Source organism: Mastigoproctus giganteus, chromosome 8 (assembly GCF_048544385.1).
Source record: "Mastigoproctus giganteus isolate SK-2022 chromosome 8, ASM4854438v1, whole genome shotgun sequence".
Taxonomy (NCBI): Eukaryota; Metazoa; Arthropoda; class Arachnida; order Uropygi; family Thelyphonidae; genus Mastigoproctus; species Mastigoproctus giganteus.
The window spans coordinates 125,135,834-125,163,633 of record NC_143582.1 but is presented as its reverse complement, the minus strand read 5'-3'; the positions used below and the strand labels follow the sequence as shown (position 1 = coordinate 125,163,633).

The 27,800-nt window shown below is 39.1% G+C and overlaps 1 protein-coding gene across 4 annotated transcripts in view; it reads left to right on the top strand.

Moving 5' to 3' along the window:
* Nucleotides 1-27,800, top strand: part of LOC150081800 (SEC14-like protein 2) — a 219,284-nt gene that overhangs the window by 46,883 nt on the left and 144,601 nt on the right. For all 4 annotated transcript variants that reach the window (XM_090379677.1, XM_090379676.1, XM_090379675.1 and 1 more), the window contains exon 2: nt 13,318-13,425. In XM_090379677.1, the coding sequence (XP_090235803.1) occupies nt 13,369-13,425 (57 nt within the window). In that variant the 5' untranslated portion in view covers nt 13,318-13,368. The remainder of the gene's footprint in view (nt 1-13,317; nt 13,426-27,800) is intronic.

The following is a 27,800-nucleotide window of genomic DNA, read 5'->3' as shown; positions in this document are numbered from 1 at the left end:
ACTAAATGAATATTTTGCATCGACATTCACACATGAGGAGTTATTCAGCAAGGGGAATGCCAGAGGTGTATTCAACTCTAGCAGTAAGCTACAGAATCTTGAAATAACTGGGAGTAAAGTGGAGGAGAAACTGTTGAAGATAAACACAAGAAAGGCACCCGGGGTGGATGGGATCTATCCAGTTATATTAAAGGAGGCAGCAAAGGAAGTAAGCAAACCCTTAGCCATAATTATGAGAGCTTCCTTGGACTCAGGGGAGGTACCCATAGACTGGAAATGTGCAAATGTGACCCCAATTCACAAAGGAGGATCAAAGGCTGACACAAGTAATTATAGACCTGTGAGTTTAACTTCTGTTCCAGGAAAATTAATGGAGGCACTGGTTAAAGAAGCACTGCAGGATCATTTAGACAAGACTTCAGTTATAGCTCAGACACAGCATGGTTTTGTTAAGGGGAAGTCTTGCCTGACCAACTTGATTGGATACTATGATGCAGTCACAAAAGAACTGGATGCAGGGAATAACTTTGATATTATATACTTGGATCTTAGAAAGGCTTTTGATACCGTTGCACATGGAAGACTGCTACACAAATTGGAGCAGTGTGACATTGGAGGCAAATTGCTGCTATGGATAAAGGGGTGGTTGAGGGGGAGAAGACAGAGAGTGGTAATCAATGGACACTGCTCATCGTGGACTAATGTTATTAGTGGAGTCCCTCAGGGCTCAGTGTTGGGTCCATTATTGTTTTCTGTATTTATAAATGATATTGATGATGGTATATCAAGCTTAATGTCCAAGTTTGCAGATGATACAAAGGTTGGCAGGGTTGTCAAGGACACTACTGACACTATGCTGCTGCAACAGGATCTGGAAAGGTTGAGCAGATGGGCTGAGAGGTGGCAAATGAAGTTTAACATTGACAAATGTAAAGTACTACACATGGGAAAAAGCAACCCCAGAGCAACGTATCAACTCTGTGGTACTACACTGACAGTGGTAGAGAATGAAAGGGACTTGGGGGTGATTGTGCAGGCAGATATGAAGTTCTCTGAGCAGTGCAGACGGGCTGCAAGAGTAGCTCATGGAGTATTGTCAATGATATACAGGAATTTTTCCAGCAGGGATAAGGAGGTGATTATTCCATTGTATAAGGCAATGGTCAGGCCACACCTAGAGTACTGTATACAGGTCTGGAGGCCTCATTTCAAGAAGGATGTAGAGCTGCTGGAACGAGTGCAGAGAAGGGCAACAAGATTAGTGAATGGAACAAAGGGGTGCTCTTACGAAGAAAGGCTTAAGTTTTGCAAATTACAGTGTCTGGAGACTAGGCACCAGCGAGGTGATCTGATAGAGGTGTATAAAGCCTTGAATGGTTTAAGCATGCTCAATGCTGATGGGATTCTTCCTCTAGCTCAGAAAAATCACCTGAGAGGGCATAAATTCAAATTGAGGAAAGACAGATGTAGGATAGACGTGCGTAAATTTGCCTTTAGCCAGCGGGTGGTTGGTTGGTGGAACAGACTGCCATCCCTTGTGGTGGAGGTTGATAGCCTAAATAAGTTTAAGGCTCAGCTGGACAGGTATTTTGAACGAACAGAGGGGTGAAGTGGAAGTGGGTTTTTTTTTTTTTTGGCTGATGCTGCATAAGCTTGCTTTCTTGCATCAAATGCCTCTACTAATGCTAATGCTAATAAATCGCAACTGAATATAATTTTTTCTTCGATATATCTTCTGTTTATGATAGGCTCTCGATTCCTGCTCTGATTTACGTTCTGGAGAAATACTTTGGTATTACAGGAATGCTATTAAAAATCATCAACCTAATTCTTACACTCAGACAGCTGCAATCAATCTTCCAGACAAGTGTACATTGTAAAACGGAGAGTACCGCAGGATAGAGTCTTGTTCAGCTTACTCTTTGTTGTCACCCTCGACCCTTTCCTCTCAAAGCACAGTGGTTTCTCATTCTAGGCACTAACCCTAGTTTTAATTAGTATTTAAATTTACATTGCACATCATTGCATCCCCCCCCCTGGTGTGTGAGAAAAAGATGAATGAGTGTGAATAAAAAAAGAAAAAAAAAATTATATATATATATAAAACTTGGGAAAAAAAAAATTATAAAATAAGAAAAAAGTAATTAAAAAAAAAAAAGAATGCAAGTAGAGTGAGAATGCAGATTATGAATGAAGTAAATGTGTGTCTTTCCCACCCCTTCTCTTGGTGGGTTCCCGCTGCCAGCTGACATATCCCACCCCCAGAGCGGGATGGACAGCTTGACCTTCTTACCGGATTCGACACTGCATGGACATGACAACCATCACCGACAAAGACATACTGCAGCTTTGCTGCCGACACACCTGGCGCAGTAGGTGTGTCGGCAGCAAATAGGTGTGTTTTTGCGCCAATAAAACCAAAATCAAATCAAGCCGACAACACCATTGGTGATCTGAACTGGGTACTCTAACCCGGTTTCCTTTAAAACCCCATACCAAGGCAGGGGAGGGAGGAGAGAGGTCTCTTCCCCTCCCTGCCTCCCCCCATACTTCGCCTGGTGGAGCTCGTCTCCACTGACCTCTTTGGGAATGCTTACTCTGTCGTCCCTATTCTTCTATCTGTTTCCCCCCAAGTCTTAAGTCCCCCCTCTCTCACTAAACCAACCGAGTACACCCCTTAACAATGCCACAAAATTCCAATCAATGTCTAAATTCTACCAGTTTCGTGTAAATCTCTAAGACAGCAATTCCCAATCTTTTTGACCCGCGGAGCCCTTTTTAGAATCAATTTCTATGGAGGAGCCCCTTAGGCTTACCCTATATTTTCAAGCTAATGCTATTTAAGAGTAGTGTTACGGGGGGGGATAGATAATAAAACGGAGTGTAAAGTAAAGAGATATTTAAACGATTGTACAATGTCCATGCAATAAAATTATATTTTAAAAACTTTGAAATTTGCCATAATATCTCAATTTATTTTTAACTACTACCAATACACATGATATTGTCAAAACTTGACTATACATAAAATTTCTCCCAAAGTTCAAAAAATCAAACCATTTGCATTACAACAGATTTTACATTTTGGTGAAAGCAATAATAAGGTCCATACAATAAACTCAGTTCCTCCAATTTAATTATTACATCCAACTCAATTTAAATACATACTCATTCATTACTTGTTATTCAAAATTTTTATTATTCATTGTAGAAGACAATTCCTATTTAATTTTACTAACTACAGCGCAACAGTAAGCCTAAATAATTTTGAAGCTAATGGCAGCAAAATGACTGAACGTCGTCTGCTAGAGAATTCACAAAATTCAAGTTGGCAAATTTTTATTCAGAATGTGATTTCTAGTTTTCTAATTTATGTTTCTAATTCTTTAATTTCATTCAATTTTTAGCTATTTTATTTTTTTGGAGCAGCCGCGGAGCCCCTGGGAAGTGTATGCGGAGCACTTAGGGCTCCGCGGAGCACAAGTTGGGAACCACTGCTCTAAGACAACTAACACTATTATCTTGTATCTAGTGTATAGCCTCACATGTCTAAATTTAATAACATCAAAATTTTGCCTGACTTATTAGGCCTTTTAACACACTCTAGCATTCTTAACATCTCTCTAGCTTTTAACTTTTGACTTTTAACTTTTAAAATATATTAACTTTTAACATCTCTCTAGCGTTCAACCCCAACCAGTGATTTCCTAACAGCAATCCCATAAAGCATTAATGTCAAACACGTAAATTTTTTTTTTAGGTCCTAGCCACTGAATTCCCAGGAAACTAGGTGGCAGGACCTGCCAGAGCAACTTGTTGTGATACTGGACATGCCCAGCTAGCCTCCACGTGGCGAGGTATGGGCAACGTCGGGCCCCATTAAGGGCCTGGTGGCCAATAAGCTAGACAAACAATGAGCACAACACATCACACTGCACAGACATTGCCCACACACTTTCAAGTTTCTGGCTTGACAGTGTACTGTCCTCGATACAGCGATACACCCGCGTGTGTCGCTGTATGACAGAAGATGGGAGAAATCCCAGGTGCCGTCTGACATGAACATAATTTATACCTTATACCTTATTGACCTTGGCTTGACATGGGATTAGGGTCTCACCTTTCAGAGTAATTTCTCCACAAAAAAAAAAAAAAAAACGTACTCTACAATGTGGCCAATCTGATAAGAGCTGATGAGCCTGCTCAGCATGGAAGTATCGTGAGATACTTTTTTTTATCCAGTAGTGCCTACAACCAACTGCACTTAATGCATCCCTAATCGTGTCTCCTGCCCTGCCATCTTATATAAGCAGATTCCTTGCAATCAAGTACTGGATAATGAGATGCATGAATAGATTAATAGGCAACCCATTCACCATCTCCAAGGCAGTAATTATATAACACCCTAAACATCACTCCTTGACGACTTCGCATAGCATCGAACAACATCCTCTTAATTTCTCATATGCTTACCGGAATGATTGATTGACGCTCCAAGTCTTCATCTCTATCCCATGTGCCAGGTGCAGTCATGGCAACCCCCACCTACCATTATGTTCTGTGCTATTCAACCTCTCCTGCCTAAAGAATTTTTTCCCAAGGAATAGAGTAAACCTGTTCAGTTCACTGAGAGAGATTCAGTAAAATACTGTCAAAGCAAGCAATATATAGTGAAGAGTTTATCCAAAGCCCACAGCTTACTTCAGTTATAGAATGGAAACATTTTTTCAGCTTTGTCCAACCTCAACTCCTAGAATTAGAAGACAGAAGGTGTATTACAGTGGTTCCCAAACAACTGAAATCTACTAAATCCCTTAAAAAATGAAAAACGTTTGCAGACCCTATATATATACAGTGAAACTTCTAACGGACACCTCTCGTTAACGGACATCTCTCTACAACGGACATTTTCAAATTCCCCAACTCACCTCTATTGGTTTTAACATGTTTGCAGCTTCTGTCTAACGGACATTCTCTGTAACAGATGCGGACAGGCAATCTGCACTGTTTCATTTAGATTAGCACTTAATTTGATCTCCCCATAATGGACAGCGGGCAAGCTCACGGCCCTTTTTCTAGGAACTTTTCTTCCACGTATTGCCTCAATCGTGTGTTTATTTTCTATTTCCTATTCTCTGAATTTTATCAAGGTTTACGTTGCAGTTCTAAACCCTTTTTCAAGAATTTTAAGGCACGTGTAAAACTTCTGATGAATTCGGTGTGTGCAGGGGGGGGGGGAGATTTGGTTGGCCTTTCATCTTTTCAGTTTCAGTTTTCAGTTTTGTTCAGTGTCGTGTGAAGTGCACAATGTCTTCTCGTAAACATTTAACTTTAAAAGATAAAGTCGAACTCATTAATGCGTATGATCGGCAAAAAAATAGTGTTCGCAATCTCGCTGAAAATTCAAAATCGGGAAGTTGCAGGTAAGTGACATCCTAAAGAAAAAAAAAAATGAACTGCTCAAACAATTTTGGCAACACGAAATGATCAGGTTCAAAAATCACTCCCGAAAACTGTTGGACTTCAAATTGACAATGCTACGTACGAGTGGTTTTGTCGTGCATGTGCTAAAAAAATTCCCATTAATGGGCCTATTATTAGGGAAAAGGCTTTGGAGGTTGCGAAATCTATGGGAGTAAATGAGTTCAAAGCTTCTGTGGGATGGCTAGACAAGTTCAAAACTCGGCATAAAATTTCTTGGAAAACCGTAAGTGGTGAAGGTGGATCTGTTGATACTAGGATTGTAACAGAGTGGACCATCAAATTGGAAGATTCATGTCGTGATTTTGAAGCTAAGGATATTTACAACTGTGACGAAACAGGGTTGTTTTTTAAAGCTCTTCCTGAAAAAACAATGAGTCTAAAAAACGAAAAGTGCCAGTGCGGAAAAATTTCTAAGGAATGCTTGACTATACTATTGTGTACAAATATGCTGGGAGACTTTGAACAACCTCTTGTTATAGGAAAACCACAAAATCCTCGTTGTTTCAAGGGCATAAAGTTGAATCTTTTGAATGTTGACTGGAAATCTAATAAAAAAAGCGTGGATGACACGAGATTAGTATTAGTATTAGTATTAGTAACGGCCGCATGGTGCAAGAAAGCCTATGGCTTATGCTGCACCAGCCAAAAAAAAATAAAAAATAAAAAAAAATAAATCCAAACAAAACAATGATAAAAACAAAAAAATAAAAATAAATAACTAAATAATAATAATTAATAAAATAAAAAATAATAAAAAGGAAATTAAACCTATCATCCTATGTGCTTCCCTTACCCGAAAGTACTATCCAGATGACCTTTGAATTTCCCCAAACTCTCGGCCTCTACCACCCATGAAGGCAACTTATTCCAGTAATTTATAACTCGCTGGCTAAAATAGAACTTCCTGCAATCCAATCTAAACATTTCCCCCCGTAACTTGAATTTATGTCCCCTAGTTCTAGCATCATTTATAATCTTGAAAATTTTGTCCTCATTCATTTTACTGATGCCTCTCAGAGCCTTAAACACCTCAATCAAATCTCCTCTAAGGTGTCTAGTTTCCAAACTCTGCAACCCACATATTCGAAGTCTTTCTTCATAAGGACGCCCTTTTGCCGATCTCACCAGGCGAGTTACCCTTCTTTGCACCCTTTCAAGAAGCTCGATGTCTTTCTTCAGGTGCGGTCTCCATACTTGAACACAGTATTCCAAGTGTGGTCTAACATAAGCCTTATATAATGGGATTATCACGTCCCTATCTCTACTTGCAAAAGTTCGATAGATCATTGATAGGACACCATGGGCCTTCCTTGCAACCTGTTTACAATGCTCAGAGAATTTCATGTCTGACCGTATCGTAACACCCAAGTCCCTTTCCTCCAGTACTGGCTTTAGTTGAACTCCACCAAGTGAATAAGTTTTTTTGGGATTACTGTTTCCCAGGTGTAATACCTTACACTTTGTTGGATTAAAGCACAGCTGCCATTTTTCTGACCATTCCTGAAGTCTATCTAGGTCTCTCTGAAGAAGCTCAGCTTGACACTGATCATTAACTACTCTCCCAATTTTAACATCATCTGCAAATTTAGACATCACGCCCTCTATCCCTTCATGAATGTCGTTTATGAAAATTAAAAACAACAGTGGTCCTAATACTGATCCTTGGGGAACCCCACTTCTTACATCAACCCAATCTGAGGAATAGCCATTTATCACAACCCTCTGCCTCCTGCCCTGAAGCCATCCTTCTATCCATCTAAGGATTTTCCCAGTGATTCCAACCTGTTCCAGCCTATAAAGCAACCGCTCATGTGGGACTGAGTCAAAAGCTTTGCTGAAATCTAAATAAACAATGTCGAAATTATTCCCTAAATCCAGCTCGTGAGTGACCCTTTCGAAATAGCGAACCAGATTTGTTAAACATGATTTTCCCTTTACGAAACCATGCTGAGTATCCTTGAGAATTTCAATTCGATCCAAATGATCCTGAATTCCACCCTTGATCATTGCCTCCATGATTTTCCCTACTACTGAAGTCAGACTGACAGGTCGATAATTTCCAACTTCACTTTTAGAGCCACCCTTATGTATGGGAGATACATTTGCACTTTTCCAATCCAAGGGAATCTCCCCAGAGTCTAATGATGCTCGCATAATTAGCCTCAATGGTTCAATGCACTCGCTTGCCGCCTCTCTTAAGATTATAGGGTATATTCCATCAACTCCAGGAGCCTTACTGGTCTGTAGGCTCGAAAGTTTTTTCATTAAATAATCTTGGGAAATTTCAATATCATTAATTACATATTTTTTAACTTCGCTCCCACAATTTCCCTTTGCCACAAAAGGCTTTTCATTTGTAAATATCGATGCAAAATAACTGTTGAGTTCATCTGCAATGGCAGCTGGTGTATTTATTACTATCCCCTTTCCCTTACATAAAGGTCCGATCTGGTTTGTCCTGCTCTTCTTGGCATTTATATATGTGAAGAATTCTTTATCCCCCCTCTTTGCTCTGTTTGCTAGTGATTTCTCATAAACTGCCTTTGCCTGTCGAACCTTTTCTGTGGCTCTATTACACATCACCTTGTAGCTGTTATAGGCTTCAGTACTTTTTATTGTTCTGTAACCTTTCCATGCCACCTTTTTCTGCTCAAGTAATGCGGCAACTTCACTAGTCATCCAACTTGGAACCCTCCTCGTGGAGTATGTTTTTTAATGGTATATACGCATTCAAGGCATCTGTGATTAATGTTTTAAAAGCGTACCACAGTTCAATCGTATTCATTCTCTGCACGATATCTACCCAGTTAATAGAGGCCATGTAGTACCTTAAGGCATCGTAATTTCCTTTTCTGAAATTAAAACTCATTCCTTTGCCTTTTACTTCTGCTACCTCTTTCGTCATGATCCACCGTAGAACTCCGTGATCACTTCCTGCTACTGGTTCCTCTACTGTCAGCCCTGTTATGTCATCTGATTCATGTGCGATGATGAGGTCTAGGATATTCTTTTCTCTAGTATTTTCCCTGACATGTTGATACAAATAACAGTCATCTAGTTGATTTAAAAATTTTGTTCCCCATGTCGAGTTTCCTTCCCATTTACTCCAATCAATTAGAGGCAGATTGAAATCACGTTGAAGCAGATATCATGAGCGAATGGATAAGTCACTTTAACCAAAACATGATTCGTCAAAACAGAAAAATTATTCTTTTCATGGATAATGCTGCATCTTACCCGCACGTTGAATTGTCCAACATTCAAATTGTTTTTCTGCCATCAAACACATCTCCAGAGTGTCAGCCCTTGGATCAAGGGATAATAAAAAATTTTAAACTTCACTACAGAAAACGTGTTTTAAGACATCTCATTGCAAACATGAACGATGTAACATGTGCGAGTGACTTCGCAAATAAACTCAGCATCCTAGATGTGATTCAGTGGATTTCCTCTTCAGTAAATGCAATTAGAAAACAAACTGTCGTGAACTGTTTTGTAAAGTCTGGCTTCTTAAACACAAAAATTGAAGTTGTGAACAGCAATGTGGAGCACCAAGAAGAACAAGAACTTCAACATCTATTGATAGTGTATGATACTTCAGCTACAAGTGACCCTGGCTACAAAGATATAGACTCGAACCTCACTACAGAAGATGGTGCTATAGATATCAACGACATTATCATCGATATTTTTCAAGAAGTTCCTCATGAGGATTAAGAAATGGAAGGAGGTCATTCTGTCGAAGAACATATTAACGACGAACCACCGATGAAAATGGAAGAAGCGCTCATACAAATCAATCGTTTAAAAATGTTTTTCGCCGCTGAAGAAGATACTGAAGGACTTTCGATGGTTTCTTCACTCCAAACAAATGTTGAAAACAAAATTATCAGCCGGAAGAAGGTGCAGAAGAAAATAAGTGATTACTGTATGTATTTTTCTTAAGATAAAGTCATAATATGCATAGCACAATTGTATGTATATTATTTACAAAAATATTGTGCAAAATCTGTATATAATTTAATTTAATTTTAGATTAAACGTTTAACGATTTTTCTTTATCTCTTGTGTATGTAATTGTATATTATTTACAAAAATATTGTTCAAAATCTGTATATATTTTAATTTAATTTTACATTAAACGTTTAACGATTTTTCTTTCTTTTTTTTTTTTTTTTTTTTCTCCCTCAGACTTCTTGTTAGCGGACACGTCTCTAACGGACACATTTTCGTTCCCCATGGTTGTCCGTTAAAGGGAAGTTTCATTGTATATATATATATTTATGTTTCTCTCTCTCTCTCTCTCTCTCTCTCTCTCTCTCTCTCTCTCTCTCTGAACACTGGGTTTTCTGAAAAAACTGCCACTGGCAATTCTGTGAATTATGGGCAACATTGTTTAGCATGATTTAACTAACTTTTTTAGATGAAGCCATAATTTTTTTTAACTAAAATTAAAAATTACAAAATATCTTGCTATGAATTCAGAAACTGTTACAGTTTACTAAACTACAATTTCCTAGTCTTGATTTATGAAATTCCTGACAAAATATCAATAACAAATGGATATCTGAATTTTAAACTGTAACTTTCTAAATCCTGAACTAAATACAAAAATACTCACTCTAGGGGCTCACATCTGGTGAGAATGGGCTTGGCACACTCAGGGTCCTGAGCTGGATATCATCATTCTTCTCTTTCTTGGTGATTCCTTTCTACTTCTCTCTCTCTCTCTCTCTCTCTCTCTCTCTCTCTCTCTCTCTCTCTCTCTCTCTCTCTCTCTCAGGGAATTTTTTTTGGCTGGTGCAGCATAAGCCTCAGGCTTCCTTTCACTATATGGCTAATAATAATAATAATAATAATAATATGCTAATCTATATAAATGGAATATACAAAAATATGCTAATCTGTATGAATAGCATATAAAAAATATGCTAATCTATATGACTAGAGCAATTCAAAACTGTTCAAGTACAATTTTAGTATCTAATTAAGTAAAAATACCTCCAAGTTATTTCAAAAACTAACCTCTGTAGAACAGCTTCCAAAATTAACAGACAGTCTAATTCCCAGAATATATAAATTACTCAAATTACCCAGAATATATAAAGAAAAAAAGAAAAAAAGAATATGGTTAAAAATAAGATATTTTATTAACGAGAGTTCACTTTTGCAGAATTTTCCATTTTGAGTCCTTATAAAATATTCGATGTAACATTAATAACATAAAATAATAATTTTTTTTATATGAATGTTCGAAAAATGATTCATTTACTTCAGTAATTTAACAATGAGGATCCCATCCCCCCCCCATAAGTGTAAAACAAAATTCCAAAATGGAGAGGCAATCCTAGTGTTTTTTTTATTGATTTGCCTATAGGATATCCTCCAATACCCCCATAAAAATAAAGTACCTAAAAAGGAAGCAATTTTATTTTAAAAAATGCTCCCTTCATACATCCTTCCTGATTTTTAAATCACAGCATAAATGGTTTGTTGGTTAAAAAGGTTGAAAACAACTAATACAAAACAGCCAGTGAACATACATTTATACTGATATAATACACGGGGGGAGGGATACAAACCTAAAAATACTTCAATAACAGGTACACTTATGGCTTTAGTAGCCAAAAACTGAAGAAAACAATTAATATATATGTATATATTCATATATACATATACAGAATGTCTCAAAAATATTGGTACAAATGTTTAGGGGAGGTAAGTAACATCTAAAGGAATGTGAATCGCATAGGAAGCCATAACCGGAAACATCACCATAAGTCAGTACATGGCACTGTTCATCAGTTAACGAGAGGGAAAATTTCTGGTTTTCTCATTCAAGCAGTAGTTGCCGCACGAAGAGCATTCATCGATATATACGAACTGTGAGCTGCCAGATATGCACCTAGTGTATGGATTAGCAGAAGGCAATGGACAAGCCGCTCAACAAATTTATGGAGAACGCTTCCCAGACAGACAGACAGACATGTACCAGACCACCATTTGTTTGCATGTGTGCATCAAAATTTGTGCGATTATGGGTCATTTAGAGATAACAGAAGTAGTGCGGGCAGACCATGTTCAATGCAAACTCCTGCCATGGAAGAAAGTATGTTGAATGCAGTCCCCAGAATAATCCTGCTATCAGCACACGTGCCGTTGTCTCTGCCTTAGGAGTGTCTTGTTGTAGTGTACAGCATGTCTGGCACGACGATTCCTTACACCCCTTTCATCTCCAAAGGGTTCAGTTACTGCTCCCCCAAGATCATCCTGCATGTGTGGTTTTTGCACAGTGGTTTCTCCAAGAAAGTGTTCAAGACTTGAATTTTCCAGCCTATGTTTTGTTCACGGATGAGGCTTATTTCACTCGGGAAGGCTTATTCAATCAGCATAATGCTCATGTGTGGGCTCACGACAACCCACACGGTGTGCACCCCCCCATGCAGCACAACATCACTTCACAATAAATGTGTGGGCAGGTATGGTCGGTGACTGCTTAGTCGGCCCATGCTTGTTACCATCCCGCATGAACTCCGCTAAATATCAGATCTTTCTTGAACAAGTTCTACCAGGGTTACTTGACGATGTTCCAGCAAATGTGAGACGCAACATTTGGTTTCAACATGATGGGGCACCTGTTTATGGAAGGTGTGTTCGTGACCCTTTGAACAGGCATTTTGCGCGTCGATGAATTGGCCGTGGTGGACCCGTTGCCTGGCCCCCACGCTCACCTGATTTATTGAGCCTTGATTTCTTTCTGTGGGGGGGGGGTCCTCAAATCTATCGTGTATGAATTGCCTGTGGAGACGGAAATGGATCTCGTGGCGAGACTCGTCTGCGCTGCTGCTACTGTCAAAGAAACACCGGGTGTGTTCGACTGTGTCCGCCATATCCATGCTGCGTCGGTGTCATGCATGCATCGCGTCTCATGGTGGAACCTTCGAGCATCTGTTGTAACATCATGAAATGCATCCATCTCGTACTCCATTGTTAATATTATGTCAAATAAATGTTTGCCACTAATTACTGTCTTGTGTCATTTCTGCTTCTTGTGCCTCTGCTACTACTTATCCGTGAAGTTTCCGATTATGGGTTCCTATGTGAGTCACATTCCTTTAGATGTTACCTACCTCCCCTAAACGTTTGTACCAATATTTTTGAGACACCTTGTATATGAAAAAATATCCCACTAGATATTTTTTCCCCTGGTTACACATCCACAAGCCAATGCAGAAATCTGTGAAGCAGCCTACATCTACACGGAAGTGGTAGATGGCACAGATTACTACATTGTGAGGTGGGTATAGGATGGATCCAAAATGCTTCAAAGATATGGAAAATAAAACATATTAAAACATATCATATAACTGCTCAGGATTATAAAGCAGAATTCTGCTTAAAAATATATGACATAAAATATATGAAATATATATAATGTGACAGCCAGTTGATGGGAGGGCTAAGCACCCCCCTTCAATTTTGCAGGGTGATCCTTGATTTTCCACTGTACCAATGACCCATGCTGTAGATGCTATTGATAACAGAGTCTTTTATTTGAGTTTGATTTTTACCTATAAAACATTTGGAAAAAATTTCTCTCATCCTATCAACAGATAGTATGAATTATTATAATTTGTATAGGATTTGTATCCTATAAAAATGTGTTATTGCAATGGGCATAAGCAAAATACAATATAAAAATAATAAGTAACAGTAGTAACAGTCCCCCCCCCCCCGACACATATTAACATAACACTACTACTACTTTTAACTCTAATATTTTTATTATAATTTCACTGAAATTACAGAATACCAAACATTTCTTCTTTCTAGGTTTATTTGAGAAAAGTTCAGAGAGAAAACCAATCAACAAGAACATTTTGAATGATGAGTGGAATGTTTGGTGATTTAAGTCCTGGTCAGGAAAATGCATTAAGCAGGGTAGGTGGTTTTCTTTTTTATCTTAATTTCTTATAATTATGTAAAAGTCAGTGATTCACAGGATAAACTATATCATGTATCAAACACATGGACAGAACAACAAATTTGCACTGTTGTTTCAATTCATTTTTTATATGAAATAGTCTTAATTCACATCATAAAACTTCGTAGAATATAAAGATGGTATCCTCAAGTCTCAAATTCATTATAATTCATGAAAGCTGTGGTGGGTAAATCTACCTTCAACTCTAACATACATTTATTCAACATTTAGTTTATATTACAATCAGTTAACAATTGTTAAATAAATGCAAAATGTTGTGTGACTTTCCTCCATTTGTAATTTTATTGCATTTCCTGTTTTTTGTCATAATTGCAATATCTTATACAGCCCTGCATTTCTCTATACGATTATTTTTTCATAAACTGACATTAGCATTAGTAGAGGCATATGATGCAAGAAAGCAAGCTTATACAGCATCAGCCAAAAAAAAAAAAAAAAAAAAAAAAAACACTTTCCATTCCACCCATCCATTCATGTCCACTTCTTCCTTAAATTTATTTAAGCTATCACTTCCACAATGACAGATGGAAGTTTGTTCCACAAATCAACTACCTACTGGCTAAAGGCAAATTTCTGCACATCCTTTCCTCAATTTGAGTTTATGCCCCCTCAGGTTTGTAATCTAAGCAAGAGGAAGAATCCCATCAGCATTAAGCCTGCTCAATCCATTCAAAGCCTTATACACCTCATTCAGATCACCTCTTGAGTGCCTAGTCTCCGGATGCTGCAATTTGCAGCACTTAAGCCTTTTTTTTTTTTGTAAGAACACCCCCCTTTGTTTCCCTCACCAGTCTTGTTGGCCTTCTCTGTGCTCATTCTAGCAACTCTACATCCTTTCTAAAATGAGGCTTCCAGACCTGTATGCTGTACTCGAGATGTGACATGACCATTGCCTTATACAAGGGGATAATCACCTGTTATTGCTGCTAGCAAAATTCCTAAATATCATTGACAAGACCTCATGGCCTGCTCTGGCAGCCTGTCTGCACTGTTCAAAAAACTTCATATCTGACTGCACAATTACACCCAGGTCTTTTTCATTCGACACTACCCCGAGTGTAGTACATAGTTGGTCCATTTCTCTGCGGTTACTGTTACTCATATTTTTTTTTTTAATGAAAACCCCAAACACGAGAGGTATTAGAACCTATAGTACTTAGTACCATGCTTCGGTTGGAGGTTGAGAAGACGAAAGACGATATTTGTTGACATTAGACTTGAATTTCTGTAGACTGTAATTTTCAGGAAATACGTATGAAGGAAGGTCGTTCCAGAAAACGGCAGTTGAATGACACGAGGAAGATGAAAAATTGGTTCTGTAAGTTTGGACAGTAAATGGATGTTGTTTGGACTGTTTTGAAAGAGACAGCGGGAATTATAGAAGCCAATTCAGAAGAACAGTACCCATGGAAGTATCTGTAGAAAAGGCATGCAGCAGAAACAGTACGTCAGTGAGACAGCGAGTGGAGAGACTTTGTTTGAGATGAATCATTAATTAACCTAACTGCCCTCTTCTGAATGGAATCTAGAAGCCTGAGTGAGGTTTTGGGGGCACAGCCCCAGATGTGGGAACAATATTCCATGGTAGAGCGGATTTGCGATTTGTACAGAGTGAACAGCTGTTTGGAAGAAAAGTAACGTCGAAAGCGAAAAAGAAAACCAAGTTTTTTAGATGCAGAGGAAGCAATATTTGTAATGTGCTTGTACCAAGAGAGATTACAAGTTAGTGTAATCCCCAAAAGAGATATATCATTTTGCCTAGAAATCGGAGCATAGGAGTAGAAGAATCCAAAGATGAGCATAGGAGTAGAAGAATCCTTTTTTGCGAGATATAAGACAAGACTGAGTTTTAGAAGGATTGAAATCAACTAAGTTGTCTTTGCCCCACTGGAGAATTACCTGGAAATCAGCATTTAAGGAATAGGTAGTAGATATTCGAGAAGTTGAAGCTGATTGAGCAGGGCAAAGTTTCTCAAAATGGAAAGTAGAATGCAATGTAGAAGGCAAAACTATGGATAGGATTTGCAGTCAATGGAAGAAGGTCATTAATATACAAGAGGAAAAGAGTGGGGGAAAGAACTGAACCTTGGGGGACACTGGCATTAGTGGAGAAGTTAGAAGACAGAGAGCCATCTACCATCACCCTCAATGAGCGATCAGAGAGAAAACTGGATAACCAATTACAAAAAACAGTTGGCAAACCATAAGATGGAAGCTTCTTTAGAAGACCTTTAAGCCAAACACGATCAAAAGCCTTTGAGATGTCAAGAGCAATTGCTTGTGTTTTACCGAACTTTTCCATTGAATTTGTCCATAAATGGGTAACATAAGCCAGAATAATTTCTCTGACACAATCTGAGCAAATGCCGACATCAGAAGTTTTGAAAAAATAATCCGACCAAGGAAAAGAAGAAAAGACATCTCGCATGTCATCCCATTTTGCATTCTTGTAATGCCAAACAATACGAGGTTGGGAATAGCCATGAGATAAAGGCTCCATTGGTGAAGAGACAATCACCAAGCTGTGATCTGAGGTGCCTAAAGGACCACTCACTTCGACCGTGTACTCAGAAAGGTTGTTTGTGAGAAAAAGATCAAGCGTGCTGGCTGTATTAGCATTAGCATTAGTAGAGGCATATGATGCAAGAAAGCAAGCTTATTCAGCATCAGCCAAAAAAAAAAAAAAAACCACTACTCCCATTTCACCCCTCCGTTCTTCGAAATACCTGTCCAGCTGAGCCTTAAATTTGTTTAGGCTATCAACTTCAACAACAAGCGATGGGAGTCTATTCCACAAACCAACTGCCCGCTGGCTAAAGGCAAATTTCCGCACATCTATCCGACATCCGTCCTTCCTCAATTTGAATTTATGCCCTCTCAGGTGATTATTCTGAGCAAGAGGAAGAATCCCATCGGCATTGAGCATGCTCAAGCCATTCAAAGCCTTATACACCTCTATCAGATCACCTCGCCGATGCCTAGTCTCCAGGCTCTGTAATTTGCAAAACTTAAGCCTTTCTTCGTAAGAGCAACCCTTTGTTCCATTCACTAATCTTGTTGCCCTTCTCTGTACTCGTTCCAGCAGCTCTATATCCTTCTTGAAATGAGGCCTCCAGACCTGTATACAGTACTCAAGGTGTGGCCTAACCAATGCCTTATACAAGGGAATAATCACATCCCTGTCCCTGCTAGAAAAATTCCTGTATATCATTGACAAGACACCATGAGCTACTCTTGCAGCTCGTCTGCACTGCTCTGAGAACTTCATATCTGCCTGCACAATTACCCCCAGGTCCTTTTCATTCTCTACCACTGTCAGCGTAGTACCACAGAGTTGATATGTTGATCTGGGGTTACTGTTTCCCATATGTAGTACTTTACATTTGTCAATGTTAAACTTCATTTGCCACCTCTCAGCCCATCTGCTCAACCTTTCCAGATCCTGTTGCAGCAGCATAGTATCAGTAGTGTCCTTAACAACCCTGCCAACCTTGGTATCGTCTGCAAACTTGGACATTAAGCCTGATACACCATCATCAATATCATTTATAAATACAGAAAACAACAATGGACCCAACACTGAACCCTGAGGAACTCCACTAATAACATTAGTCCACGTTGAGCAGTGTCCATTGATTACCACTCTCTGTCTTCTGTCACTCAACCATCCCTTTATCCATAGCAGCAATTTGCCTCCAATGCCACACTTCTCCAATTTGTGCAGCAGTCTTCCATGCGCAACAGTATCGAAAGCCTTTCTAAGATCCAAATATATAATATCAAAGTTATTCCCTGCATCCAGTTCTTTTGTGACTACATCATAGTATCCAATAAAATTGGTCAGACAAGACCTGCCCTTAACAAAACCATGCTGTGTCTGAGCTATAACTGAATTCTTGTCCAGATGATCCTGCAGTGCTTCTTTAACCAGTGCCTCCATTAATTTTCCTGGAACCGAAGTTAAACTAACAGGTCTATAATTACTTGTGTCAGCCTCTGATCCTCCTTTGTGAATTGGGGTTACATTTGCACATCTCCAGTCCATGGGTACCTCCCCTGAGTCCAAAGAAGCTCTCATAATTATGGCTAGGGGTTTGCTTACTTCCTTTGCTGCCTCCTTTAATATAACTGGATAGATCCCATCCACCCCGGGTGCCTTTTTTATGTTTATCCTCAACAATTTCTCCTCCACTTTCCTCTCAGTTATTAGAAAATCATCTAGCTCACTGCCAATGTTTACTTCACCTACGACAATCCCCTTCCTGAATAACTCCTCATGTGTGAATGTAGATGCAAAATACTCGTTTAGATTGTTAGCCACCTGAGCAGGATCCTCAACTGTTGAACCATCAATATCCAGTGGACCAATCTGATTCATCCCTTTCCTTCTCAAGTTCAAGTATGTAAAGAACTCTTTTCTGTTTTTCTTTGCATCCTTTGCCAAGGATTTTTTGTAGTCTGCCTTTGCCTGCCTAATCTCCTTTGTGACTTGGTTACAGACCAACTTATATCTATCATAGGCTTCCATGTCACCCATTAATTTGTATGTATCCCATGCATTTTGCTTCTCTGCCACATGTCTCATTAGTTCATCTGACAACCATTTAGGCCTAAACCTTGAACAATATTTCTTAGTTGGTATGTAAAGCCTGGTAGCCTCCAAGATTAGTTCCTTGAATGCTTCCCATTTTGAGTTTGCTGTTTGTAACATCATCAGTTGGTCCCACTGTACAGAATTTAAATACTGTCTCAGACCATCATAGTCTCCTTTACGAAAACAAAAACCCTTCCCTTTACCTCTGATGGTAGTTACCTCCTTGAGTAAATCCCACTTCAACACACTGTGATCACTGCCACCTAGTGGTTCATTTATCTGCAGGTTCTTAATGCATGAAGAATCACTACTGATAATCAGATCAAGAGTATTGCTCCCTCTTGTTGCCTCACGAACATGCTGATGTAGAAAACAATCATCCAATAAATCCACAAAAGCCTTGCTAGTGTGTGAGTGACCAACCCACAAATTCCAGTCAATATCTGGGAAATTAAAATCCCCCATTATAAGACTCTCTGATTTACTGGCCCATTCTATTTCCCTGTACAGTATCTTATTATAGTCATCAGAGTCATTAGGCCTATAGCACACTCCTACTCTCAATTTTGATTTACCTATGCTTATGTCACACCAAACTGACTCGACACTGTCCTGTCCATCAATGTCGACTGGCTTCACTTCCTTGGATTTTATGTGTTTTTTAACTAATAGCATAACCCCTCCTCCCCTCCTGTCCTGGCTATCCTTTCTATACACATTGTACTCCCCAAATTCCAGTTCTGCATTCCTTATATCTGTGTGACACCACGTCTCTGATATCCCAACAATATCTACCCTAACACAACCCATGTGTTTACTTGTACCGCAATGACTTCCAGCAGTCTCTGAAATATCCTGCATCTTGTTTTTCAGGCTTCTGCTCATTCCAATAGAAGCAGTGCAAAAATCTCTTTCACCTCTGCCAGTGGCTACTGTTAATCCATTAGTCTTTGTCTCCCCCCAAGCTAGCAGTTTTCCGACCCACCTAACACTGCCTCGATAGCATCAACAAATATTCTTGCACCCTTTCTATTTAAGTGTATTCCATCCCTGTAGAAGCAATCTCTCCTGTTAACAAGTACATTCCAGGCTGAAAAAAATTCTACCCCTTGAGCCTTGCACAATCTTTCCAGGGCCGAATTGATCGACAAGGCTCTCATCATATATATGGTTAGGATTGTTCGGTATTCGTGTAGGTAAGTGAACAATCTGTGCAAGGTCATTAGTAATTGCAAAAGCTTCAGCATCTCGACCAGCTGGGTCGGTTGTGACTAGAAAATGGAAGCCAGCTGGAGTTGTGAACATTAAAATCACCAAGGAAAATTACCTCACTATTATGAAAGTAGGACTGGAGAAAGTCAAATTGCAAAGATTTGTTTTGGTTTTTTTTTTTTTTTTAGAAGCATTAGCAACTAAGGCCATATTGCTCCGAGGATATGCGGTGGTCATTGCCTGACCTTTCTGCATCCTCCGTATTTGATGGTCACGGGCTCGAACCCCGGTCTAATCAAGAAGCGTGTGCTACGCACTGCTGCTCCTGCCCACCTGGCTATGGAGGCGCCCCAAATTGCAAAGAGAGGAAGTCAAAGAGCTCCAAGTGATTAGTGGAGTTTGGAGAACGGTAGAGAGAACAGATGAATTTGACACAATGAGGTAGAGAGATTTTAAGCCAGAGAAGATTGAAAAGAGGAGATTCCAGTCAACCCTTCCCATCTCTTCCATCATGCAGTATGACTGATGACTTTTGAGGTTATGATGGACATCATGGCGAAATCCAATCTTCCTTACATTTCGAGGGTACAGTTCTAAAACAGTGTTCACAGGCTGGCTGCTAGTTAGTACACCGGACCAAACCTATTGGTAACTCTTTAGGAGTCTTCCGGATCAGCTAGTGTTTAACCTTGTTGCCTCTACTCTGCCAGATAGTGACTGGAGGGAGTCTGACTAGTGTGTATATGAGGGGGGGGAGCATTGTCAGGGCCACGTTATGTTAAGGATCTGGATATATTCTTACCATGTGTGCACCATATCCAAAAATTTCATTTACTTCATACAGCATATCCCCTCCACTTTTTCTTACTATTAAAATACACCATAAATTGTCAAACTAATATAGTAAGCTTATACGAAAAGATCTAAACCTCCCAAACACTTCCTAATTCATTTCACAAATATACGTGGTCTCAGTTCTAATCTTAACGATGTCCATTTCCACTTGCAGTCTGCCAAACTCCATATACTCTTTCTGACAGAATCTCAGTTATCGGTTGATTCAACTACTGCTCATCTCAGTTGCCCAAATTATTCGCTGTGTGATTCTTTTCGCCTTAAAGATGGTACTTGTGCATATGTCCATTGTGATATTCTCTGTCAGGGACTTGGTAATTTAGAATTTCCTCTTTCTGATCTTCTCTGGCTTAAAATCTCTCTACCTCATTCTTTCAAATTCATCTGTTTTCTATACCATTCTCTGAACTCCACTAATCACTTGGAGCTCTTTGACTTCTTCTCTTTACAACTTGACTTTCTCCAGTCCAACTTTCCTAACAGTGAGGTAATATTCCTTGGTGATTTTAAGGTTCACAACTCCAGATGGCTTCCATTTTCTGGTCACACCGACTCAGCTGGTCAAGATGCTGAGGCTTTTGCAATTACTAATGGTCTCGCACAGATTGTTCATTTACCTACCAGAATACCGGACAATTCTAACCATACAGCCAACACGCTTGATCTTTTTCTCACAAATAACTCTTCTAAATACATGGTCGAAGTGAGTGGTCCTTTAGGCACCTCAGATCACAACTTGGTAATTGTCTCTTCTCCAATGGAGCCTTTATCTCATGGCTATTCCCAACCTTGTGTTCTATGGCATTACAAGGATGCAAAATGGGATGACCTGTGAAATTTCTTTTTTTCTTTTCTTTGGTAGGATTACTGTTTCAAAACTTCTGATGTCAATGTTTGCTCAGATCGTGTCAGTGAAATTATTCTTGTAGGATTATTTTATTTATTTATTTTTTTTGGTAGTTGTTGGCGCATCGGCTTCTATGGCCATAATGCACCTCCCAAGGTTTTTGCAGTACTTTGATCCAAGCCCGAGGCGGGATTCGAACCAGCGACCTTTGGGTTGCCAGGCAGGCACTTTACCCACCCGGGTAGCTCGGTTGGCATTCTTGTAGGAATGGAATCCTTTATTCCACACTCCACTTTAAAATCTCGTCCTTTATCTAAACCTTGGTTTTCCAATAAATGTGCTAAGGCTGTTCAAGAGAAGAATGTTGCAAATAGTAATTGGCTTGTTTCCAATTCATCAGTTTCATTTTATGCCTACACCAAGGCTCGCAACAATTGTAAAACAGTTCTGATTTAGTTGGGGAAGGACGTTATGTGGTTGTTAATCTTTAAGAATTATTAATATGTATAATTAATCACTCTTTTACCACATGGAGTTTTTAATATATATTTTATTAAGCATAGCCTAAACTAATATATATATACGTGTGATGTTTCGGGTATCTTGCCGATACCCATCATCAGACCATGCTGTTTGGGAATAGAGATAAAATTAAAAAAGTGAAGGTTACTAATTACATTTACATTGAGCAGTTCTAAATTACTATCATAATTTTTTTTAACGGAGGATCAGTTATAAGATGTATTAACAATTGGTCATTTCTAATTTTCAATAATGCCAGTGAGTAGTTAAATTATTCTAAGTTATAATAAGAAGTTGAGCATCTCTAAGATTACAGTTACAACATAAAGGAGCAGTTCTATGTTACTATTACGCAATCATATGAGTAGAACTTGGTTACGCCAAACAATTTTTTCAGTTACTTTACTTTTAGCCTATTTTATAAGATGAATTAAGACAAACAAAACACGCCTTACCTGCTGAGCACCCTCAGACCTGAAGAGAAATGGGAAAGAGGATCAGCCAGCAGTGCCTTTCATAGGCCAGGGATTCTTATAATTAGCCAATAGGAATAGTGTCTTTGGCATCAATCTCCAACTGACATAGTTCTGCAACCTTTACAATCTTATCTGTAACCTCTTCATATGATTCGTCTTTTTCAAATCCTTCGTAGCCTTTTACGTGCCATGGACACATTTTCTTCCATGTGCTATTTAAACAACTTTTAGTAATTTCCGCCCAAGGCCTTATTAATGTTTAAGATTGTATGTTAAGTATTGTAAGATTTCCAAAAGTTTCTCAACATAAAATTTTTCTCATCGTCTACTGCAGACAATGTCTGAGCAAATGTTTTGCATAAATAATGTGCTTTTAAATTCGAAATAACACCCTGATCCATAGGTTGGATGAGTGATATTGTCTTTAAATATTTTTCAACCTCAGGAATGAAGCAGCATTTAAACCAATCCTCAAAGAGAGATATTGTTATCCATGCTCTCTGGTTCAATCGGAAATGCATGTGTATGGTAGCTTTATTGTTGCCCTTACATGCACGAGTATTTCCAGAATGGTACACAAGCAGTGGTTTTAATTTGTAATCTCCCACTACATTAGCCCCAAGCAAGAACTTGGCCCTATCTTTTGATGCCTTGAAACCTGGCATTGTATTTTCCTCTTTGGCAATGTATGTTTGATGCAGCCTTTTTTTCCCAATAAATCACAAAATTTCTCTGCAGCTGCAGTATTGGCACTGGCGACTTCACCGCATACTTAAACATTGTGGAACCCCAGCGCGATGCTTGAACCTATTAAACCACTCATTGCTTGCCACGAACTTGAGTTCGGATTCGCCGCACTTAATATCTTTATAAATACTTGTTGCTTTTGCTTGAATGATCATTAGACTCAGGGGCACTCGCTTCTGAATCTGATTTTCCATCCATATTATTAATATCTGTTCCATCTTCAATATATAGCACCTGAACACTGTTTTGTGATCATTTTGTGATCTTAACTGCATTGATCCTTTGACATGTTCTTTTATACACACACTGTCCTTTAAAATAGTATTCACTGTTGAAGCAGCGAGACCTAATTCCTTTGCGATAGATGACAAACTTTGTCCTGATTCGTACTTCTTAATCATTTTCATCTTCATTTCTAAATGAATTTTGTTTTGTTTCACGGCACTACTACCACTTGCACTTTTCGTTGCCTGCTTTCCCTTCACCATTGTAATACATAAATAGGAATTAAGAGAAGTTTCTGAAAATTTGTTTTTTATATGATTGAAGATTTCAGTGAAGGGGAACACATTTCACCATAATAGCATAAAAACCCACACAATTGCAGTTATCGGTATTATCGTAAATGCAATAAGATCGAGTTTCCTACCTGTTTATAATTAGATGCACTAACAAAAAAGCAAAATAAATCGGAAAGTGCAAATTGTTTTTATTGTTTTTTGGTTGTGACCTCCAGAAACTTGCTCTACAAAAATATCACAAAGGCGTTCAAAATTGATTCTTAGATAAACTGAGATCAATAGCTTAGTTATATAGCAAAATTTCCAACTTCAAAGGATTTGGAACGAATTAAAAAAAAAAAAGTTATTTCGTTCACATTATGATATTTTCACAATACCTACATTTATTCCTATGGGATGCAGAATGCATTTCCACAAATTTTTTAAGTTTGCAGCAGCCGGCAAGAATTTATGTAAATTTGAATTTCCAAAAGTCGAGTATTACGTAAGTCAAGCAGTTCCTGTACTTCTACTCTTTCTAAAGTAATGGAGAAATCAATTAACTGCCAACTCTTAAACTACCTAGAAACCTTCTGTCTGATCAATGATCGCCCGTATGGATTCCGTCAGTGTCGGTCCACTGGTGTAATTCTGGCATATGTTACCCATTTATGGGACAAATTCAGTGGAAAAGTTTGGTGAAACACAAGCAGTTGCTCTTGACATCTGAAAGGCTTGGAATCATGTTTGGCATAAAGGTCTTCTAAACAAGCTTCCACCTTATGGTTTTCCAACTGTTTTTTTGTAATTGGTTATCCAGTTTTCTTTCTGATTGCTCACTGAGGGTGATGATAGATGGCTCTCTACTTCTCGACTAATGCTGGTGTTCCGAAAGGTTCAGTTCTTTCCCCCACTCCATTCCTCTTGTATATTAATGACCTTCTTCCATTGACTGGAAATCCTATTCATAGTTTTGCTGATGATAGCACATTGCATTCCACTTTCCAGTTTGCAAAACCTTGCCCTACACATTCAGCTTCTCGAATAACTGCTACCAAATCCTAAAATGCCAATCTACAGGTAATTCTCCATTGGGGCAAAGACAACTTAGTTGATTTCAATCCTTCTAAACCTCAGTCTTGTCTTATATCTTGCAAAAACGGATTCTTCTGCTCCTATTATTATCTCTGATTTCTAGGCAAGATGATATATCCCTTTTGGCGATTACCCTGACATCTAATCTCTCTTGGCACAAGCACATTACAAATATTGCTTCCTCTACATGAAAAAAACTTGGTTTTCTCTTTCTTTCTCGGTGTTACTTTTCTTCCAAACAGCTGTTCACTCTGTAAAAATTGCAAATCTGCCCTACCATGGAATATTGTTCCCACATCTAGGGCAATGCACCCAATATCTCTCTCCAAGCTTCTAGATTCCATTCGGAAGAAGGCAGTTAGGTTAATTAATGACTCCTCTCTAACAGAGTCTCTCCCTCACTGTCTCATAGATATACTATTTCTGCTGCATACCTTTTCTACAGATTAGCATTAGCATTAGTAGAGGCATATGATGCAAGAAAGCAAGCTTATGCAGCATCAGCCAAAAAAAAAAACCTACTTCCGTTTCACCCCCTCTGTTCATTTGAAAAACCTGTCCAGCTGAGCCTTATATTTATTTAGGCTATCAACTTCCACAACAAGGCATGGAAGTCTGTTCCACCAACCAACTACCCACTGGCTAAAGGCAAATATCCGCATATCTGTCCTACATCTGTCTTTCCTCAATTTGAATTTATGCCCTCTCAGGTGATTATTCTGAGCAAGAGAAAGAATGCCATCAGCATTGAGCATGCTCAAACCATTCAACGCTTTATGCACCGCTATCGGATCACCTCGCCAATGCTTAGTCTCCAGACACTGTAATTTGCAAAACTTAAGTCTTTCTTCATAAGAGCAACCCTTTGTTCCATTCACTAATCTTGTTGCCCTTCTCTGTACTCATAATCACCTCCTTATCCCTGCTGGAAAAATTCCTGTATATCATTGACAAAACACCATGAGCTATTCTTGCAGCCTGTCTCCACTGATCAGAAAACTTCATATCTGCCTGCACAATTACCCCCAGGTCCTTTTCATTCTCTACCACTGTCAATGTAGTACCATAGAGTTGATACGTTGCTCTGGAGTTACTGTTTCCCATATGTAGCACTTGACATTTGTCAATGTTAAACTTCATTTGCCACCTCTCAGCCCATCTGCTCAACCTTTCCAGATTCTGTTGCAGCAGCAGCAGCATCCTAAACTAGAATTACAATTAATAAGCTTTCGGCTGGGAGGCAGCCTTCTTCAGATTGAATACATGAATGGCAGTTGGCAGATGTAGAACACTCAGCTACTGCCGAGCATGTCTGGACAACCTGCCACGACATCGACCCACACCACGATGTCGTGGTTGTGGACAGGTTCCACCAGTACCTAAGGCGCACCTGGTTGGAATCGTTAAATATAAAATGCTCGGATGCCTCTTTGAACAGGAACAGTGGTTGCCAAGTTAACCCCATCACAGAGGCAGTAATTCTATCCATAGACAAACGCTGACCACATCACCACCATATGTCACAGCCACAAACATCAACAAACAATTAACCACGTGCCTCACGCACCATCCTGGCAGTGCACATCTCTATTCCAACTGCCATTAATGTATTCAATCTGAAGAAGGCTGCCTCCCGCTCATTAATTGTAATTCTAGTTTAGATTGCTCTGAGAAACAAAATAAAAAAAATTTTCGTAATGAATCCAGAGCACGTAGGCCTTTTTTACTAAGCAGCATACTGTCAACAGTGTCCTTAACAACCTTGCCGACCTTTGTATCGTCTGCAAACTTGAACATTAAGTTTGATATACCATCATCAATATCATTTATAAATACAGAAAACAATAATGGACCCAATACTGAACCCTGAGGGACTCCACTAATAACATTAGTCCACGATGAGCAGTGTCCATTGATTACCACTCTCTGTCTTCTCCCCCTCACCATCCCTTTATCCATAGCAGCAATTTGCCTCCAATGCCACATTGCTCCAATTTTTGCAGCAGTCTTCCATGTGCAACAGTATCAAAAGCCTTTCTAAGATCCAAATATATAATATCAAAGTTATTCCCTGCATCCAGTTCTTTTGTGACTGCATCATAGTATCCAATCAAATTGGTCAGGCAAGACTTTCCCTTAACAAAACCTTGTTGTGTCTGAGTTATAACTGAAGTCTTGTTTAGATGATCCTGCAGTGCTTCTTTAACCAGTGTCTCCATTAATTTTCCTGGAACAGAAGTTAAACTCACTGGTCTATAATTATTTGTGTCAGCCTTTGATCCTCCTTTGTGAATTGGGGTCACATTTGCACATCTCCAGTCTATGGGTACCTCCCCTGAGTCCAAGGAAGCTCTCATAATTATGGCTAAGGGTTTGCTTACTTCCTTTGCTGCCTCCTTTAATATAACTGGATAGATCCCATCCACCCCGGGTGCCTTTATGTTTATCCTCAAAGGTTTCTCCTCCACTTTCCTCTCAGTTATTACAAAATCATCTAGCTCACTGCCAGAGTTTACTTCACCTCTGGCATTCCCCTTCCTGAATAACTCCTTATATGCGAATGTAGATGCAAAATACTCATTTAGTTTGTTAGCCACCTGAGCAGCATCATTAAGAGTTGAACCATCAATATCCAGAATACCAATCTAGACCTTCTAGAGTTTAATAGATAAAGAACTCTTTCCTGTTTTTCTTTGCATCCTTTGCCAAAGATTTCTCATAATCTGCCTTTGCCTGCCTAATCTCCTTTGTGACTTGGTTACAGACTAGCTTATATCTGTCATCTGCTTCAATGTCTTCTCTGCCATATGTCTCATTAGTTCATCCGACATCCATTTAGGCCTAAACCTCAAACAATATTTCTTAGTTGGTATGTAAAACCTAGTAGCTTCCAAGATAAATTCTTTGAATGCTTCCCATTTTGAATTTGCTGTTGGTAACATCATCAGTTGGTCCCACTGTATAGAATTTAAATACTGTCTCAGACCACCGTAGTCACCTTTACGAAAGCAAAAACCCTTCCCTTTACCCCTGATGGTAGTTATCTCTTTGAGTAAATCCCACTTCAGCACACTGTGATCACTGCCACCTAGTGGTTCCTTTATTTGCAGATTCTTAATGCCTGAAGAATCACTACCGATAATCAGATCAAGAGTATTACTCCCTCTAGTTGCCTCCCGAACATGCTGATTTAGAAAACAATCATCCAATAAATCCACAAAGGCCTTGCTAGTGTGTGAGTGACCAACTCACAAATTCCAGTCAATATCTGTGAAATTAAAATCCCCCATTACTCTCTGATTTACTGGCCCACTCTATTTCCCTGTACACTCCTACTCTCAATTTTGATCTCCCAATTCTTATGTCACACCAAACTGACTCGACACTGCACTGTCCAGCGATGTCGACTGGCTTCACTTCCTTGGATTTTATGTGTTTCTTAACCAATAGCATAACCCCTCCT